At 44.6% G+C, this 17,792-nt stretch overlaps 1 protein-coding gene across 5 annotated transcripts in view; it reads left to right on the forward strand.

Moving 5' to 3' along the window:
• LOC101845107 (eukaryotic translation initiation factor 4 gamma 1) overlaps nt 1-14,366 on the forward strand; it is a 95,700-nt gene extending 81,334 nt beyond the window's left edge. For 4 of the 5 annotated variants that reach the window (XM_005101097.3, XM_035970464.1, XM_005101098.3 and 1 more), the window contains 10 exons: nt 992-1,083; nt 1,418-1,554; nt 2,140-2,319; nt 2,882-3,143; nt 3,582-3,754; nt 4,287-4,491; nt 5,006-5,251; nt 8,963-9,044; nt 9,760-9,900; nt 10,426-14,366. In XM_005101097.3, coding sequence (XP_005101154.1) covers nt 992-1,083; nt 1,418-1,554; nt 2,140-2,319; nt 2,882-3,143; nt 3,582-3,754; nt 4,287-4,491; nt 5,006-5,251; nt 8,963-9,044; nt 9,760-9,900; nt 10,426-10,607 — 1,700 coding nt within the window. In that variant the 3' untranslated portion in view covers nt 10,608-14,366. The remainder of the gene's footprint in view (nt 1-991; nt 1,084-1,417; nt 1,555-2,139; nt 2,320-2,881; nt 3,144-3,581; nt 3,755-4,286; nt 4,492-5,005; nt 5,252-8,962; nt 9,045-9,759; nt 9,901-10,425) is intronic. The other variant, XM_035970465.1, reaches the window with a different exon arrangement.
• The last annotated feature ends 3,426 nt before the right edge of the window (nt 14,367-17,792 follow it).

Below are 17,792 nucleotides of genomic sequence, written 5' to 3' on the forward strand. Positions count from 1 at the left end.
TACTGTAACTAAAGCTAAACTAAACCTTTCCAGGCACGTCGGACATTTTCTAGCTTATGCCTGGAATAAAATTGTCCAAAGGCTTATTTACCTACGTGGTGGCGGGTGCTCTGGTGTGGTCTGCTCCTTCTTTCCTATCATCCTTATCTACCCTCCTTTTTTATGTTTGTTACTCGCTTGTAACACCTCTAATCTTCTGTCGCTCATATGACCTTATGCACTTGCGAACGCCGAAAAACCTCTACTAAAACAAAAAACCTACGTGGTGGTGCCAGGTGCCAGAATTGTCATGTTGAATATGTGTGCCCAATATTATGAATTAGTTCCCTGATTGTTTTAAAAGTTCGTGTGAGAAAATTTGATTGAGTGCAGCATTCTTTCTTGTATGTATTTGAGTTGTCAATTTTAATCTGAAGTGGACTTTAAAACAGCCTCGCATTGTGGAGGGGTAAAACGTTCCATCTTAGACAGGTGGACATCTTCAACTGTGTCATGAGGGATAAAATGTTCCGTCTTAGACAGGTGGACATCTTCAATTGTGTCGTGAGGGATAAAATGTTCCATCTTAGACAGGTGGACATCTTCAACTGTGTCGTGAGGGATAAAATGTTCCATCTTACACAGGTGGACAAATTCAACTGTGTCGTGTCATTTAGTTGTTATGAAAAAGGGGGGGGGGGGGAATAAGTCGCTATTTGTACAGGTGAAAGTCTTTGGCAGGTGGCTGTTAGAGCAAATGTGACTGTGTTTCCTGTGTGTGTGTTGTGCTATGCTCATACAACCGTCGGTTTGTGTTGGTGGTTTGCGGGTGCTCTGGTATCGTTTGCTTCTTCTTTCCTATCAAACATCTATCGGCTTTATCTCCCCTCCTTCTTTTTTGTGTTTGTTACTCTTTTGTAATACCTCTAATCTTCGGCACTTCTATGACCTTATTGTAATGGAAGTGCCGTATAACACTTTATAAAACAAACACCGTTTTGTACACCAACAGAACGCCAGGAGGAGAAGCCAAATGACGAAGGCTGGAACACGGTGGGCTCCAAGTCTCTCCGTATCGACGCCTCCAAGATGAGGCTGTCCAAGGTAAGAGTTGGCACAGTGCTGGAGCTGTGGCTTGATCGTCGTATTCCCAAGATGTGGCATCAGGATTAGCTATTCGATTTTTTTTTTTTTTTTAAGAAAGCACTCTGTGAAAGGTCTTTTCAGTTTGTTAGTGTTTGAGCACTTTATTAGCTGCTTGCACTGTATGCTTCCCGGGAAGCTGAGAATGTTTTTGAGTGTTGTATGGTTGCTGGGGTAATGATGTAGTGTAAAGTGCTTGCTGTAAAGCTGGGTTATGCGCTTCACAAATGCTATTTATTTGTAAAATGATTATTATTGTTATTGTTAATGGAATGTTGTACCTGTTTCTCCCCAGCAAAGTGTGGTGGATGAGAACAGCATCCAGCTGGGGCCCGGGGGTGGCATGAGCAAGTTTGGCATGTGGAGCCGGGGCAGCTTTGGTGGAGCGCAGCAGCCTTCACAGGACGACCGGCCCGCACCTGCCAGTAACAGGTCTGCTGGCTTTTTATGCTGGTTTACACAACCCAAGGGTATTGGGAGGGGGGGGGGGTGTGTGAGGATTTTCTGCACTGGATTGTGATTTTTAGATTTGGGGAATCTTCGTAGGCTGGCATTCTGTGTAAAGTGACATTCAACGCTGCATTTTAACTTTTTTTAAAAGAAATCTAAGCTAAGATAGAGTAATTCTTTTATCTTTGTTTTTTTATTAAACGCTTTAGGAAGGTTGTATTTACTATTTAAACAAAAGAAACAATTGCTGTATCCCCAGCTTGGAATTTTTTCTGTGGGTTATTATCTCTGTGCTTTGTGCTTTTTTTCTTCTTTTTCGAGAGTTGTAAACTTGTTAGAAATTCATTTTTGTTCTTAATGAGGTCATTTCACCATTCTGTAGTTGATCAGCTGTTGACTGTACGTAGTACTCTGGTCTTTTCTTCGTCTGTAAGATGTGATGTGGAAAGTTTCTGCACATCAAAAGATTTTTAAAAAAAATTTTTTTGGTGTGACTTGGGGGCTTGACTCTGCTGTACTGCTATTGTAAAGATTGTCTGAAGGTGGATGTAATGCATGTTTTCACAGGTTTTCTGCTTTGCGAGATGATAAAGACAGGAGGCCGTTCGAGAGATCTCCTTCCCGTGGTGACCGCGATGGACCCAACCGCGGCATGCGCCAGGGCCCCACGGCGGGCCACGGGCGCGGCAAGATGATGGCTCGCTCCAGTCAGGAGGGTGAACGCAGAGATCTGCTGGCCAGTGCAAGGTGAGAGAGACAAGCCGGGTGTGGTCCCATGCAAGATAGGCAGTTAATAATCGCGACCTCTGTGCTTTCTTGTCCTATCTCCAAAATTATAATATTGATGTCTTCTTGTTAGGCTTACTCTTTGTTATGAAATGTTGATTTCACAGTTATTAAAAATGGATATAGAACAAAAAAGCACTACGGTCCTGTAATATTCAGTGATACAATTTTCAAGATAAGCAGTGACAATACTTATTAATTCTATTGTGTACTGTGTGGCAGGCATAGACTGCAGGTAACTTTGGTTGCAAAGAGCTCAGATGCCGTGTACTTAAGTTGGGGTTGAGCACTGTATGAATGCCATATTTTATTAGTTGTAGTAACTCCTGAAAACTGGGAATTGGGCGTTTCTAGAATTCAGGCAGGTTTGAACATATTTGTAGTGGGTGTGTGGCTTTTTAAAATTCAAACCCTTGAAGCTTTTGTTGAAATTTTGTAAACTGATGACCTTATGTTTTTGCGAGCACCGTAAAACCTTACTAAAACTATACTGAAACTTTTTAAAATCTTCTTCCCCATAAAGGACAATTGTTGGTGGAAGATCTCAGAACTCTAGTCGAGACAACAGCTGGAACCGCGAGGACTCCAGGCGGCACCTGGGTCCGCGTGGATCTCGCGAGGCGGACAACCCCATGACCCGCAGCGACATCTCCTTGCGGCCAAACGAGGAGTTCCGCACGCCCGCGCCGCCACCAGCCAAGAAAGTCAAGGAGATGTCCGAAGAGGAGATGGAGCACAAGGCCAAGACGATCCTGGAGGAATACCTGAGCGTCCGCGACCTGGCTGTGAGTGTTGTGTGTCCATTAACTCATCCTTGTGTTACTGTCTGTGTCTGATTGACACAGGGAGTACTTCAACGTCTGCGACCTCGCTGTGAGTGTCACCGCGCTCCGTGCACCGAGCGTTGTCTGGTTGTCTCTGGTTGAGATGTACACAGGGACACTGTGTTACTGTCTGTGTTTGACTTAATCAGGGTCGCTCTGTCTGACTTGCACAGGGTTTTTAGTATTTTCACTAGACAACAAATATTATTCTATCCCATGCGTTTGCTGTTTCACCTGTTGTAAGTTCCATATAGTCTTTTTGTGTAACTTCGCCATTATCAAGTACAAGGTTTTTTTTTTTAAAAGACATTTACTTTTTTTGGTAAATATTTTCCTCCACGCTGAAGCTTTGTTTTTCAAATTTAACGTCCTGATCACTTTTCTCTCTTCCCCCAACAGGAAGCCAAGCTGTGTGTGTCTGAGTTGGCGGGCCAGCCGCGTCTGTACCTGGTGGTGACAGCCAGCATCAACAACGTCCTTGAGGGAACCAACACGGCCCGCGACCTCACCGGCCAGTTCTTCCACGAGCTCATCAAGAGCAACAACATAACGCTGGACATGTACACCAAGGGGTAAGCTTTGGGGGCGGTGGTGTGTTGCTGTCAGCCAGCACGTGTATGTACACCAAGGGGTAAGCTTTGTGGGTCGCTGGTGTGTAGCTGTCAGCCAGCATGTGTATGTACACCAAGGGGTAAGCTGGTGTGTCGCTGTCAGCCAGCAAGTGTAAAAACTATGTTACACTTGTAGGAGTCAGTACTGAAGTCGCATCGGGGAAAAAAGTTTTCTATCTTTGCCCTCATGGATTGGTTGATGCTGAAGAAATATTATGGACTTTGTAGACTGGATTTGGGAATAATTGAGAAGAACCAAGCCCATTGGTAGAGTGGAGAGACCTCTTGCTGTAGGTCTACTTTGAATAGGTAACAGTTTCTTTTTGTAAAATTTGAGCAATAAAAGGTTTTTTATAATCACTCCAGTTAGAATAATGCTGAAAGTTAATGTTATTTATATTTACTGTGGGTTTTTTTAATGGTGGGACTGGGTGGAGGGAGTGGTTTGTGGGTGCTGTGTACGTAAATGAACCCGTCCAAAAACTATTTGCAGCTTGAACGAAGTCCTGACGTACGCGGAGGACATGGTGATCGACATCCCCATGATGTGGACGTACCTGGCACAGATGATCAGCCCGATGGTCGTGGGAGGCTCTCTCAGCATGGCCAAGATGGTGGGCGTGCTGAAACCGGCGCTGGAGTCTCGCTGCTGCGTGCAGCTGCTGTCTCAGTGTCTGTTGCAAATGAAGGACAAACTGGTGAGTGGGTGCGCTGGGAACTGGAGCCATGTGCTTACGGGGAAGACCAGATTTTCTCAATAGTGACGTTAGAATATGCTCTGTCGAGTCTGCTTTGATATTCATGCTATTCTCTGTTTTCATACTCGTTCAAATCTATTTTGAATGAAGTTTGTGCTCTTGAGTTTTTTTCCTTTCGCCATAATCCAACCTTCTTATTTTGACGATTGTGAATGGCTTTGCCTACTATTTGTCTCTCGTGCTTTTTTTTTCTTCTCATGTAACACCTGTAATCATCAGCATTTGTGTCCGAAAATTGTGTTGCAAGTTCTGTAAAACTCGTACTAAAACTACAGTGAAAAAGAGTGGAATGTTGTGTATTAGGTAGCTTATACCAGAGTCAATTGACAATAATTGGTAGAAACTAATTGCTGCCTTGAAATCACAAACACACCACAGGCACGCACACACAGTCACGCACGCACACCACACACACACACTCAAATTAAACACCTCATGTGTCTGTGTCCCCCAGGGTGATGATGCCGTGGCCCAGATGTGGCAGAGCAGCGGCGCCAGCTTCTCAGATATTCTCCCCGCGGGCGAGGTGGACGGCTTCCTCAAGGACAAGAAGCTGGAGTTCATCAACAAGCCCGTGTCGGCGGCGGCCGCCGCCCAAGTCCCCACGCCCGGCCAGCCCGACTGGCTCAAGTTCTCCGAGGAGGTGGAGGCCATGGTGCGGAACTCGCGGCCCAGCGACGAAGTGATTGCCTTTATTGAGGTGAGTCGCTGGAGGGAGGTATCCATGTGGGGGGTTGGCGGCTGCTCTGGTGTGGTTTGCTTCTTTTTTCCTATCAAACATCTATCGTCCTTATCTCCCCTCCTTCATTTTTGTTTGTTACTCTCTTGTAACACCTAATCTTTTGGCGCTCAAATGACATTAAGTTGTGAGTGCTGTAAAACCTCTACTAAAACAAAAAGGAGGTATCCATCGCATTGTAGGGTCGGTCGTGTTTGGGCTGTTGGGCTGGCACTGGAAGGTAGGTTAAAATTTGATTGAGATGAGTCACAGGAGGGAGGGTCAGTCGCTTTGTATTGCGAGTGGTTGAGCTGTTAGACTCCCAACTGAAAGGTAGTGGGTTCGAACCCTGTCAAGGGCCTGATGTTGTGTCGCTTGAAAAAAAAGCAGTGTTTTAGAATTTTCCTCACTTCACCCAGGTGAGAATGAATGAGCCCACCTTCCCTCTTTCTCAAAGTGGGGACAGCTTCACATGTGAGCTCTGTAGAAGGTACATGGGGTCATTACTTACTCTTATCGAGTTCACATCTATTATCTATTTGTGGTGGCCGAATTTTGCTATTCAAAAGGCTTTTTAATGGCTGCATCGATCGGCATGCGGTTTTGCCAAAAAATTCTTTAAAATATTCTCCAGAGCACGGCGCCCTTGATTTTTTCAGTTATGAGAGTTTTTCTGCAAAAAGCTAAATTTCTTTATTTCGCCTATCGCATTTGTAGGCCATAGCTGCCACTTTCCCGCTAAATAGCGGAAACTCCGCTTCATCTAGCTTTTCCAGCTACTTTCCTCCACTGGACCGCTCTCGGTCGCAAATTGCGATACTTTTTTACACGCGGAAAACACCGAACTGGGAGAGAGACGAAAACGCAGCTTGCGCAAGTCCGCCCGTAGCTTTCTACTTCCGTTCTTCTAGGCCCAGCGCTAGTTTCACTTTGTTTATTGTGGAGCAACAAAGTGTCGATCGGGCATCAGGACGTTAGCGTGCCGAGTTGTCATTGAAAACGGCGGAAATTCGAGAGAAATTGATGCAGAATGCAAAAATAAAAGGAGCTCCGCTTGTTGCACTTTGCGTTTGGTGCGATAAAGAAATCGCGGCCCGCGGCACTCCTGTACTGTGTACAATTGCGGTCCCGTTTGTTTACATGACCGCTATTGTGGCTGTTGAAGTGAATCTAGATTCTAGATCTAGATCTTGATAATCTATCTCTAGATATAATCTAGATCTACACATATTTAGATATCTAGATTCTAGATCTAGATTAGAGATAGCCTAGGCTATAATTTTAATTCAGGTGAGATCTACACTCTACAGAGGGACTACTAAGTTAAGTGCAAACGGGACTGCAGTTGTACAGGAGTGCTCAGTACAGCGGCAAAGGTGTTGCCTCCTTGATCCAATACTGCGCGCGCTATACATCGATGTACAAGTTTAAAGTGAAAGAAATCTTTTTATAAGACACCAGCTTGCAACAAACACTGGATTTTTAGTCACCAAGTCCAAACTGTGTCAAATTGACTGAAATGTTTGTTAGTCTCCTTTGTGCCTTTGTTGTGTGTTTTTTTCAAATACATTTTAATTCAGTTGTCTATGGTTAAGTTTTCCCTTCCAAAACCGTAGGCTAGATTTTCCAATATATATTGCCTCTGGATCTCACTGGTTTTACTCCGGCCTTCGGAGAGCACGCATCCGACTTCGCATGAATTTCCTCTTTTTTTGAAATTCCTGAGTGGCAGCTGTGGTAGGCTGACGCTTCTGTCTCTAATTTTAGAAAATCCAGAAGTGATATTTCGCGAGGCGCGTTTTGTTTTGAGAGTATAGATCTAGTCCTTATAATTTTTGCATCTCTCAAGATTTATTGCCCCATTCCAGTAGAGTGTAAATATAGTAGGCCAATGACTTTTAGTTGATGTTAAACAGTGCTTCCACTCTTCCGTATTTTTACGGAAATCCGTACTTTCTGCTAGTTCCGTACTTGTCCCTCCATCATCATCAACTCCCTCCGTAAAAATCTGCGATAGCGTAGGACTACCGAAATTCCGTAGCAAAAGATCCGTACTCGCCTTCGTATCGTCTTGTATAAGTTACGGATATTTACGGTAATTCTCTCGGCAATAGTTTATGCTATAGAAACCTGCCAGATTGCGCATTTCCTGCAATCGGCCATTATTCTACTCTGTCCCATGCATTCATTGCAGTACTACATTTTTTACCTGCAGATTGATCAAAATCTGGCGAACTTTTTGTGCCACTTTCCTCCTTTCTATCGTTCCCTCATTCCGTCTGTCTATCGTCGGATTGTTGCCGCGGCTGGAAGAATCTGCGCGTTGATCAAGTAAATTGACATGTGATCTTAGACAGAAAATTACTGTCAGAAAGAATTTTTTTTGCAAATTTATTGTCTAGATTCTAGATCTAGAGAAATTATCATTGCGAAGATTCGGACGAGCGACAGTCGTTCTAACACTTACACAACTACATGTAAACTGCGCTGGCAAGACTAACATACGGCCGTTGTCGTTGCTTTAGTCTGAACGCATTATGAGGGATAAGAGATTTGTTGGTACATTTGGTCGGTTGGCCCCCGTCGTTATCCTAGAAGTAGAACGACTGTTTCTCATCCGAGTATTTTGTTTGAACGTGCAGTTAGTCGGACCTGTTAGTAAAATTGTTTCAATCGCGCATACGCATCACGTGACATGACGTCGCCGTGAGTTCTGCGTGTCGGGGACCGTCCGTTGACGGGGTCAACACAAGTTCATGTATTTCGGGACTTATTGGTTTGGGGGGGTAGAGACTTTTGGACTAGGAGTGCTTAACGTGATGCTTCAGGATTTACCAAAAATAATGATAACACGCACGCAAAGACACACAGAGAGCATATAGGCCGAGTAATTTATGGACACCCATGGAAAATTTTTAAGTCAGTTTTGGCAGTCACCTTGGTGATTTGCTGTTGATCCCGATTTTTTTTCACCAAATCCCGATTTTTCTCTCCCTGAGATCCTAATTTTGAGGCTTCATAGAGTGGCAGGTCTGGTAACTGTATTGTGAAGGTACAGCCTACATATATCTATTCATTATTCCCAGGTTTGCCTTCTATCAGTATCAAAGGTGCGATGACAAATTAATTGAATTATAGTAGCAATGGAAGGGGAACCTGCTTTTAAACATTGCCAGCAATGGAAAGATATATTGGTGAAGAAATTAAACAAGACAAAATATTGGTGAAAAAATAAGTAGTATGGGTTGTTGGCAATCTCTTCAAACAGGCTCCCAAATGCCATTTTCAACCCTCTAAAAGTACTAAATTTCTATTTCTTCGGGGGCTTCGCCCCCTGATCCCCCACCGGGACGGACCCTGCTGGGGGCCTCTGCGGCCCCCAGACCACCAGCAGAATTTTCCTTACTTTTCAGCTACAGCTGGTGGAAGCACTGGTTAAAGCACCGGCCTAGACGGTCAGAGAACGGTTAGTATAAGAACGTATAGGCACCGCTGATCATTCCTTTCATCGAATGGGGGCCCAGCTAGTAGTTTATAAAGATGGCAATGGGCTCTGGTGTGAAAGTGCATGAGTACTAGTTTGTGATCCTAGAATGACAGGACATTATCCCTCTGGAACAATAAAGTTGTCATCTTTTCTTTTCTTATGCAAAGAAAGTCCTCAGCAACTGTTTTGTTTTTGTGTCTCCCCAGAAAACTGTTGGGAAGGAGGTCCAGAACAAGAGCTTTATCCGTGCTCTGACGACGGCCATCGCAAGCTCTTCTATATCAAGGCGTAAGTAGCAGCCCGTTTGTCCTGACCGCTGGGCAGATCGCGACCCCAGTGCTTTCTTGTCGTGTTTCCATTTTTACTAGCAGTGAAAATAGTTCGTAACGAAAAGTGAGCTTGAGAAGTCACATTTTCACTGTTTAAGAAATGGAGATATGACAAGAAAGCACTGAGGTTGCGAGATGCTGTGTGTGTAAGTGCTTATTGCTCTTCTGGAACATTCATCATGAAATAGTCTTCTGAATATTTAACGTAGATGAAAATATCCAAGTGTATGGGTAGATTTATTTTGTTCAGTACATGGTATTGTGATAGTCCTCCATTTTAAGCAGTACATGGTATTGTGATAGTCCTCCATTTTAAGCAGTACATGGTATTGTGATAGTCCTCCATTTTAAGGAAAAATTGTTTTTGTAAATAGATTCTATTACTTTGCATTTCCCTTTAGTCAAGTTTCCTTTTGGCAAGTCAGTCTCCTTTGCAAGGAACAGGAAGAGACCCTACAGGAAATGATTACGATTGTCATATAGCCCATTTCATACATGTATTTGTAGATATAAATTGAATGACTCTATGAGAATGCTGCTTTGTGTAGGCTGCGTGCGACCGTCTCTCAGCCTCTGAAAAAGCCCATTGACAGGCCGGGAGATTCCCACAAAATTGTGTATTTCCTTGTTAAAGCGACAACAATTTCTTACGACAGCTGTCTCTCCCTCCACAGCCCCCGGTCCTATGAAGGCGAACGAGGATGTGATAAAGACGCGGAAAGGAATCCTCCAGCGGTACATCAAGTCGAACCAGCTGGAACTGCAGGCTCTGTACGCCATCCAGGCCCTGATGACCAAGCTGGAGCACCCTTCAGGTAACCTGGAGGATCAGAAACTAGCTTCTGTGCAGCAGGTTTGCTGCAAACTCGTGTGATTTACAATCTTTTGTCCACGTGATTTATCTACTCCGGCAGACCCTAGAACTGTCAGAAAGTTCCCAGGGAGCCTTTAGTATAAGTGGCTGATTGATAGCTGGAAATCTAGTAAACCAACATGATCTTTTGCTGTCGGCAGCCGAAAATGTTTGTAAAGTTCCTTCCTTTCCCAAAGACACAATGAAGGGGCCCCTTATTAGGTACGAACCCATGTCTTGTGGGTCACCAGCCTAACAGCTGCGCCACTATGACCTTATTGTGTTGGCAAGTGCCGTAAAACTTACTAAAACTTGTCTCCCCTCTTTCTTTTTTGTGTTTGTTAGTCCCTTGTAACACCTCTAATCTTTGGCACTTGTAGAACCTTATTGTGTTGCAAGTGCCGTGAAACGTTTCCTAACACTAGAAAAAACAAACCCTCAAAGAGTTTATTGAAATGTGAAATTGTGTGTTGTGCTGCGTTCCCAGGTGTGATCAGCTGCCTGTTCGACACACTGTATGACGAGGATGTGATCAGCGAGGACTCGTGCAAGCAGTGGGAGAAGAGTGCGGACCCGGCCGAGCAGGAGGGAAAAGGCGTCTGCTTGATGCAGCTCACACAGTTCTTCACCTGGCTCAGCGAGAACGAGGAGCCCGAGGCGGCCAGTTGAGAGTGGCCCCCCTCCTATAGACCCGGGCCGCGAAGGAGTAGGAATTATTCAGTAAACCGCATTTGTTTCCATTAAATGAATATGATGATGATGATGAGAGTTGAAAAAAGATTATTTTGAATTGTGTACATATATCTATAGATATAAATTAAATGATGCTATGAGAATGCTGCTTTGTTTGTGTGGGATGCCAGCGACGTGCGACTGTCTCTCAGCTTGATGATACTGGACTGACTGACTGACTGACCGACTGACCCTCTGCTGTTGACGGGTGGGAAGAGAGGGTGGTGGGGGTTGCTGTCAGTGTTCAGCACATGGGAACAAAACCACGGTGCCTAAAGCCTCGTGCCGCTGTGGGAGGTTTATGAAGTTCTCTAAGATAGAACATTGGTCTTGCTGTGTTCTCCTGTCTTGTGGGATGTGGCAGGATGTGGTGGCGTTTGGTTTTGTTCCCATGTACTGGCCTCTGAAAGCGCTTTCACAAACACAAACACACACTTACACACACAAACACACACACACGAAGTATATGGAGGGGCATGTGGTCAGCACTGGGGTAAATATTTATTTAAAAAGCAGACGTTGATTCCCAGAAGCATGTTGTATGTGATGTACATAGTTTTACATTGTGAGCTGTCTCTCTCACAAAAAACTTGTCATGTCGATTTCATGTCTACTGTGTTTGATGACGGCTAGTGCTGCTCTTGTGTTTGGGCGTGCGCTGGATGTTTGGATCTTGATAGTACCTTCCTAGGTCACCTGTTTGTTTTGTTAGCTCGCCAAGTGCCCCCTCGTGACAGAGGATGGAGACTCGGTGCTGAGACCTGTGGGAAGGGTAGAACTAAAATGCCTTCATCTCTCTCCTTGGGCCCCTGAACCATGCCAGGACCTGGTTCTTGGGAACAGAAAGTTCTTTTTCCGAAGAAGTCAGTTGGCTTTTCCGCGTAGACATGTGGAGGAGGCTACTTTCCACTGGGGGCGGCCGAGAAGTGTCCAGCAATTTGACAGGATTTTGTTCCCCGCGTAGTCCATTGTGAGGCTAACTTTGAGGAATCCTGAGTAGTGTGAGAGTGTCTTGTCACAAGATGAAGTACGTGCAAGCCGTGAGTGTATGGTCAGTTGTGGTCAGTCGATTCCATTGTTTTATTTTGTTGCAATCCTCCTCTCCCTCTCTGACCTCGGGGGGGTTTGTGTAAATTCCGAGGTCGGAGGAGGTGAGGAGGGTGATGGCTGCAGCGAGCGGAGAGATTGGGCGGGCTTGTTGTGGCTGTGTCTTGTCCTTTGACCATGGTCAGATCTTGTTTGCTGCCATACCGTGACAGCGCGGACGTGCTTGTGGTTGCTGCTGTGTCGCACAGTGACGGGCGGACACGCGCTGAAGAACTAGTTAGAACTGCCAGTGTTGATGACAGCCGTAGCGCTCGGCGAGAGCTAAGCTGTATCGGGTAGATCGCATAAGAGTTGGAATCAACGCATGATTGCGTTTCTTTTGGGGAATATTTGGCATGTTCAAGTAGACTCCTGAGTTCGTTTCTTCTATCCTGCCTTTGGTCTGTGTTGAGATAAAGCGAATGTCTTTGTGCAGACAGCAGCATCTACAGGAGCCGTCCAACCTGTGAACTTTTTGTAAATACAACAGAGTTTGCTTAGTTTGTGTTTGGAAGTTGTGCGCTTTTCTTGGCCCACAGGGTTCTCCGTTTCAGCTGTGCTGCATCTAGGGGTGGCCATGTAATCAGGAGTTTCCTTTTTTTCTCATTTCCTCTCCAAAGTTCTTTCTCCAGAGTCCAAAAATTCTTGACAATATTGAAGTAGAAACAAAGGACTTGTTTTGTTTTTTCAAAACATTATTTGAGATGATGGCGTCCTGTATCTGCGCATGTTTTTAGAGCACTCTACCATTGTCCTACTGAGCTGGATGCTTTGTTTCTTTCCCCGTAGAGAGAAGGTCATGGGATGTGAGAAAGATCAGGTCAATTATGTAAAGTTAAAAGTTCAGGAAAATCCACCTGAAATGTGAGGTTCTGCTGGAGGCTAGGAATCCCGGTGGATTGTTTTGTTGAAACATCCTGGAACACTTTGTCTGTCTGTCTGTCTGCTTGTTCTGGTCCCCTGAAGTGTTAAATAATTTATTGAAAAGACTTGAGAGAACACTTGTGTGTTGCTGTTGTCCTGTGTGTGTTGCTGAGTGGGTCATGTGGTCAGCTGCCGCTGGACTGGACCTCTCAACCGACGCTTTCGATGCCTTATCTATCGTGTTTGTCAATTCTGACTGCGGTCCCAGCTGCAGGGTTTGCCGTAGACCTCTCATCATGCTCCATCCTCCAAATTCCTAGCTTTTGGTTTTTGTTTTTGCTGCCAACATCGTGACTGGTGCGGGCGTTCTGGGTTATGTGCCCGTTTGTTGGGTTTAGTCTACCACGAAATTAAGACGTGCTCGATTTATTTGACTATTTAAACAAAAAAAATTTTGAGAAATTATTCTGTGGCTGTCTCACGAGTTTTTTGCCAGTAGTTTATAACAGATCCAGTGGATGAGTTGCAAGAACATAATTGTTTTTTTTTGTTTTGTTTGTTCTGTTCTGTCGTTCTCCCAATCTCTGATTGTTTGTGACCATATTATTATGATGATTTTCGTTATGCTCAGTGTCACAGAAGCTTTTGTTGCGGATCCTTGCATCACCATCACAGACTCCATACCGTTTTCTTCCTCCGCGCCCCCCGCCCCCCAGACAGAACTAGAATATATGCATTTGTACATATGTTTCCTCCCCCAATTGCATCCGATGTTTCTTCAACACACGACCAGATCAAGGTATTTCTGTGGAGAGAATTGTGGCGCTGTTGAGAGTGAGTGTGTCCTCCCTCTCCCCTCCCCCTCTCACCTCTGTGACCTTGTCAGGGACGTTGCAAGTTTTTTTGTTCTTGTTGATGACTATGATAATGTGGTGGAGGGAAATTACATGCCCAGACGAGTTTTGGTTGGGTTTTTTTTTTTTTCCTCAAGTTTGTTGGTTTTCCTTTTTTGTCCTGGACTTTTCCCCGAACGGTCGGGTCGGGTAGTGAGTGGAGCCGGTCTGTGGGTGTAGCTGTGAGTGGGTCGCGTCACGTCCCGTCAGGTCGCGTGGGCCACGGCTGATGGGGAAACTGTTGAGCAACTCCTAGATCTACCACCTCTGCCTGCCACATTGGGCTTGGCCTGCTTCTGTTGGATATACTATAGGGTTGTAGAGCTAGGGACTCTTTTTTTTAGGAAGAGGAGGAGGAAGGAGAGAATAATCCTCCTCCCTCCTTTACTCCCTGTTCGTTGATGACTGCCAGCCTTTATTTGTTCCCCGGCGAAGGTTTTTGGGGAATGTGTGAGGCACAAGCCCACCCAAATTGTTATGACTGCTTTGTTGGTGGTCAGTATCTCTCTCTCTCTCTTTCTCTCTCTATCTCTCTTTCTATCTCTGGATCTGCGAGTATAGCAGCGCGTTCATTCCTGGTAGTGATGACCATGTCTCTGGTGCATGTGGAGCTGTGTGTCTGTGCTCCGAGGTTTGCCTGTGTGTGCGAGCCGTGTGCTGGGTGTGTGTTGTGTGCACGCGCCGCCAACACTGGGGCGTCGGGGGCTGTACACGTGAAGTATTTTTGACTATAAAAAACGTGCATAATTTTATGCAATTTACGTGTATTTTTTGGTTTTGTAAATACTTTTAATCTTTTGACAAAAAAAATCGAAAAAAAATCACAAATAATAAAAAAAAAACTCCTCTAAAATGTTGTGTTCCTTGTTTGTTTTGTTTTGGGGGTTTTTTTGTCTTTGTACTGTGTATGGTTATTTAGCTTAGTTTATCAAGAAGATAGAGAGGTGAGCAGAGTAAGCCTGATTCCCTGTACTGTAAGGACTTCTCTGTTGACATCCACCTCTTGGCGCTCATATGACCGTATGCAGTTGCGAGCGCCGTAAAACCTCTACTAAAAACACACCAAAAACTCTACTTTTATGTATGTTTGTCACTCTCCTGTGAACTTATTTCCAAGGTGCCTTGATAGTCGAAGCAGACTTTGTTCTGTTGAGGCGAGAGAGGTGAGCAGAGTAAGCCTGATTTTATTCCTCGTTTGGACTTCTCTGTTGACATCCACCCCTTGGGGCTCATATGACCTTATGCAGCTGCGAGTGCCGTAAAACCTTACTAAAACTAAACATTGTAACTCCTTATCGGGAAAATCGCTGGAGAAAGTGAAGAAGAGGCCTGAAACTATAAACTGCTGCACGTTTAGTTTGACAGAAAAGAAAATGAAACTGCACTGGCTTCCTGTTGAGGAAAGAATTGTGTTCAAGTCAGCCACTCTGTCTCTAACTGTAATGCTTGAATGATAATGTCTTTTCACTGTAATCCTTGAAGGATAATGTCTCTGACTGTAATGCTTAAATGATAATGTCTCTTAACTGTAATGCTTGAAGGATAATGTCTCTAACTGTAATGCTTGAATGGTAATGTCTATCTGTATTGCTTTAAGGATAATGTCTCTATCTGTATTGCTTTAAGGATAATGTCTCTAACTGTAATGCTTGAACTTGAATGATAATGTCTCTAACTGTAATGCTTGAAGGATAATGTGTCAGATCTGTGGAAACTATGTTCTTACTCGCAGAGTAAGGTCGTCAGCTGACAAAGAATTTTATTTTACTCATCATACGAAGTGTAACGAAGTACGGTTTTTTTTCGTAAGGGTTTTTCGGCATTTGCAACACAATGTCATTTGGGTGGTTGGCGGGTGTTCTGGTGTGGTTTGCTTCTTCTTTCCTATCACACATCTGTCGTCCTTATGATCTTCCCTTCTTTTTTTATGTTTGTTACTCTCTTGTAACACCTCTAATCTTCTGGCGCTCATATGACCTTATACAGTTGTGAGCGCCGTAAAACCTCTACTAAATCTAAGTCTAAAACACAAATGTCATATTATATAGGTGCCAAATATAGGTTTCAAGAAACATACTCAAATAAAGGAGGAGATATAAGGACGATAGAGATGTTTGATAAGAAAGGAGCAAACCACACCAGAGCACCCGCCAACCACCCACTTACCGTCTATGAAACTTAAAACAATGGGTGAAAGGGCATTTGAATATCACGGCCCCAAGATCTGACTGAAACGTTTTGAAGAGAGATCAAGCCCATTAATTTATTCAAATGTCGGCTAAATTGATTATGATAATGATAGTCGAATCAGACCTTGTGCTATTGAGGCTAGAGAGGTGAGCAGAGTCGGCCTCACACACAGTGCTCGCTTCTCCGACGCTTCTTGTTCGGTTGCGACATCTTTCTCCGAAAAAGTTGCATCGCCAAATTTTATTAACGAAGGATTGAATGAACGGCGCTACAGTGGGCGCGGAGCAGACGCAGCGCTGGACGGAGCAGAAAAAGTTCTCCGCGTGCACTTGCTGCTGAAATAAAATTTCGAGCGTCTGCTGCGCGGCTAAACTGTTGTGGCGTGATAGTGTAGTGCGTGTAGGGTGTAGTCATAGTGAATTGACAAATTTTGACTACAATGGAATCGGAGGCATCAATACACCCAGTTGAAAAAAGAAGATGTCTTTATGACAAAGCAGATCAAAATTACTGCAACAGGGCCATGATATCGGCCGAAAGGAAGAAAGTAGCCAACGAAGTTGGAAGCAATGGTAAAAACTTTCTTTCTTTCTGTCTGTCTGTCTGTCTGTCTGTCTGTCTGTCTGTCTATCCGTCTGTTTGTCTGAACATTTGTACACTGTACAACATGTATGCTTGTTTCAAACTATAGGCCAACTTTAGCTTATTAAAAGAGATGCAATGATAACCCTTTTTCAATGAGAGTGTGGACTGATCAGACGTTATAGTTTATAGCATTTGCTGTTTTGCCTTGGCAATGCACCCTGCGGTGACGAGAAATATCCCATGAAGACATTTCTCACTTCCATTCCACTTTTGGTAGCTCTGCTCCTTATAACCATTCCACTTTTGGTAGCTCTGCTCCTTATAACTTCTGGTCTGTCGAACGTTGGTAGGCCTGCTCGTGGCTCAACCACGTCATCCTCAATGTGCCGTAGCACCGATCTTCCAGGTTCTTGCATGATAATGAAATTGTGGAGCACTGTGATGGCCTTGACTGCATCTGTTGCCGACTCTGGCTGTTCATCCATTTGACTATTTTGACGCAGGAGTATACGCCACATTTGGGGAATCCTACCAAAAGAGCATTCAACTGAATTCCTCGCACGTGATAGGCGATAATTGAAAAGCTCTTTCTCACGAGTTAATTGTCTGTTTGGAAATGGCTTCATCAAATTTCCTCTCAATGGAAATGCATCATCTGCTACGAATGCAGATGGGAGGGTTGTGTCACTGTCTGTATCTTGTGGTAAATCCAGCTTGTCAGCCAGCAGTCTTTTTCCAAATTCAAACGCTCTTTTGCTGACAGGGGTTTCCGGAAATTGGTAGTTCGCTTCTCTATGTAGAGTCCAATTTTGTCCAACAGGAGCTGAAATGTGGAGGGTCTCATCCGGATATATTTCAGGCATTTTTCTTCGTCTGAAAGGATTTCTGCCATCAGGTGATGGCATTCACCAATATGTGTCTCTCTTTTTATTGATTCTATGTACCCATTATCTACGGCGGGATCGTCTCCTGTTATGGAGCCATGAAAGCATCAGCAATTGAAGAACCTCTTTAGCCTTCCTCATTGACTGACATGTGACCGAATGAACCGAAAGACGCAGCCACTGTGTTCGCTAGAAAAGAAGTCGGAACAGACGTGGCGAGTAACTTTAAAGTGCATCGCTGCAGCAGCGGCCACTGTGTCTGCGCACTAAGCCTGATTCCCCGTTTGGACTTCACTGTTGACATCCACCCCTTGGCGCTCATTATATATTATAATATAACCGTATGCAGTTGCGAGCGCCGTAAAACCTCTACAACAACCAAACTAAAACAGACATCGGCGATGCGGTGGGTCTCTGTAACGAGCAGGCAGAGTGGAGTCACCAACCTCTCACCTCCCCATCAACCTCTCACCTCCCCACCAACCCCTCACCTCCCCACCAACCTCTCACCTCCCCACCAACCTCTCACCTCCCCTTTTTAGGCGAGTCCCCTCCAAGTCCCCTTAAAGGTTGGTGACGGAATTTTAACGCAGCACTAAAATTTCCTCCACCTTCAGTCA

The sequence above is a fragment of the Aplysia californica genome, unplaced genomic scaffold (genome assembly GCF_000002075.1).
Source record: "Aplysia californica isolate F4 #8 unplaced genomic scaffold, AplCal3.0 scaffold00270, whole genome shotgun sequence".
Lineage (NCBI taxonomy): Eukaryota > Metazoa > Mollusca > Gastropoda > Aplysiida > Aplysiidae > Aplysia > Aplysia californica.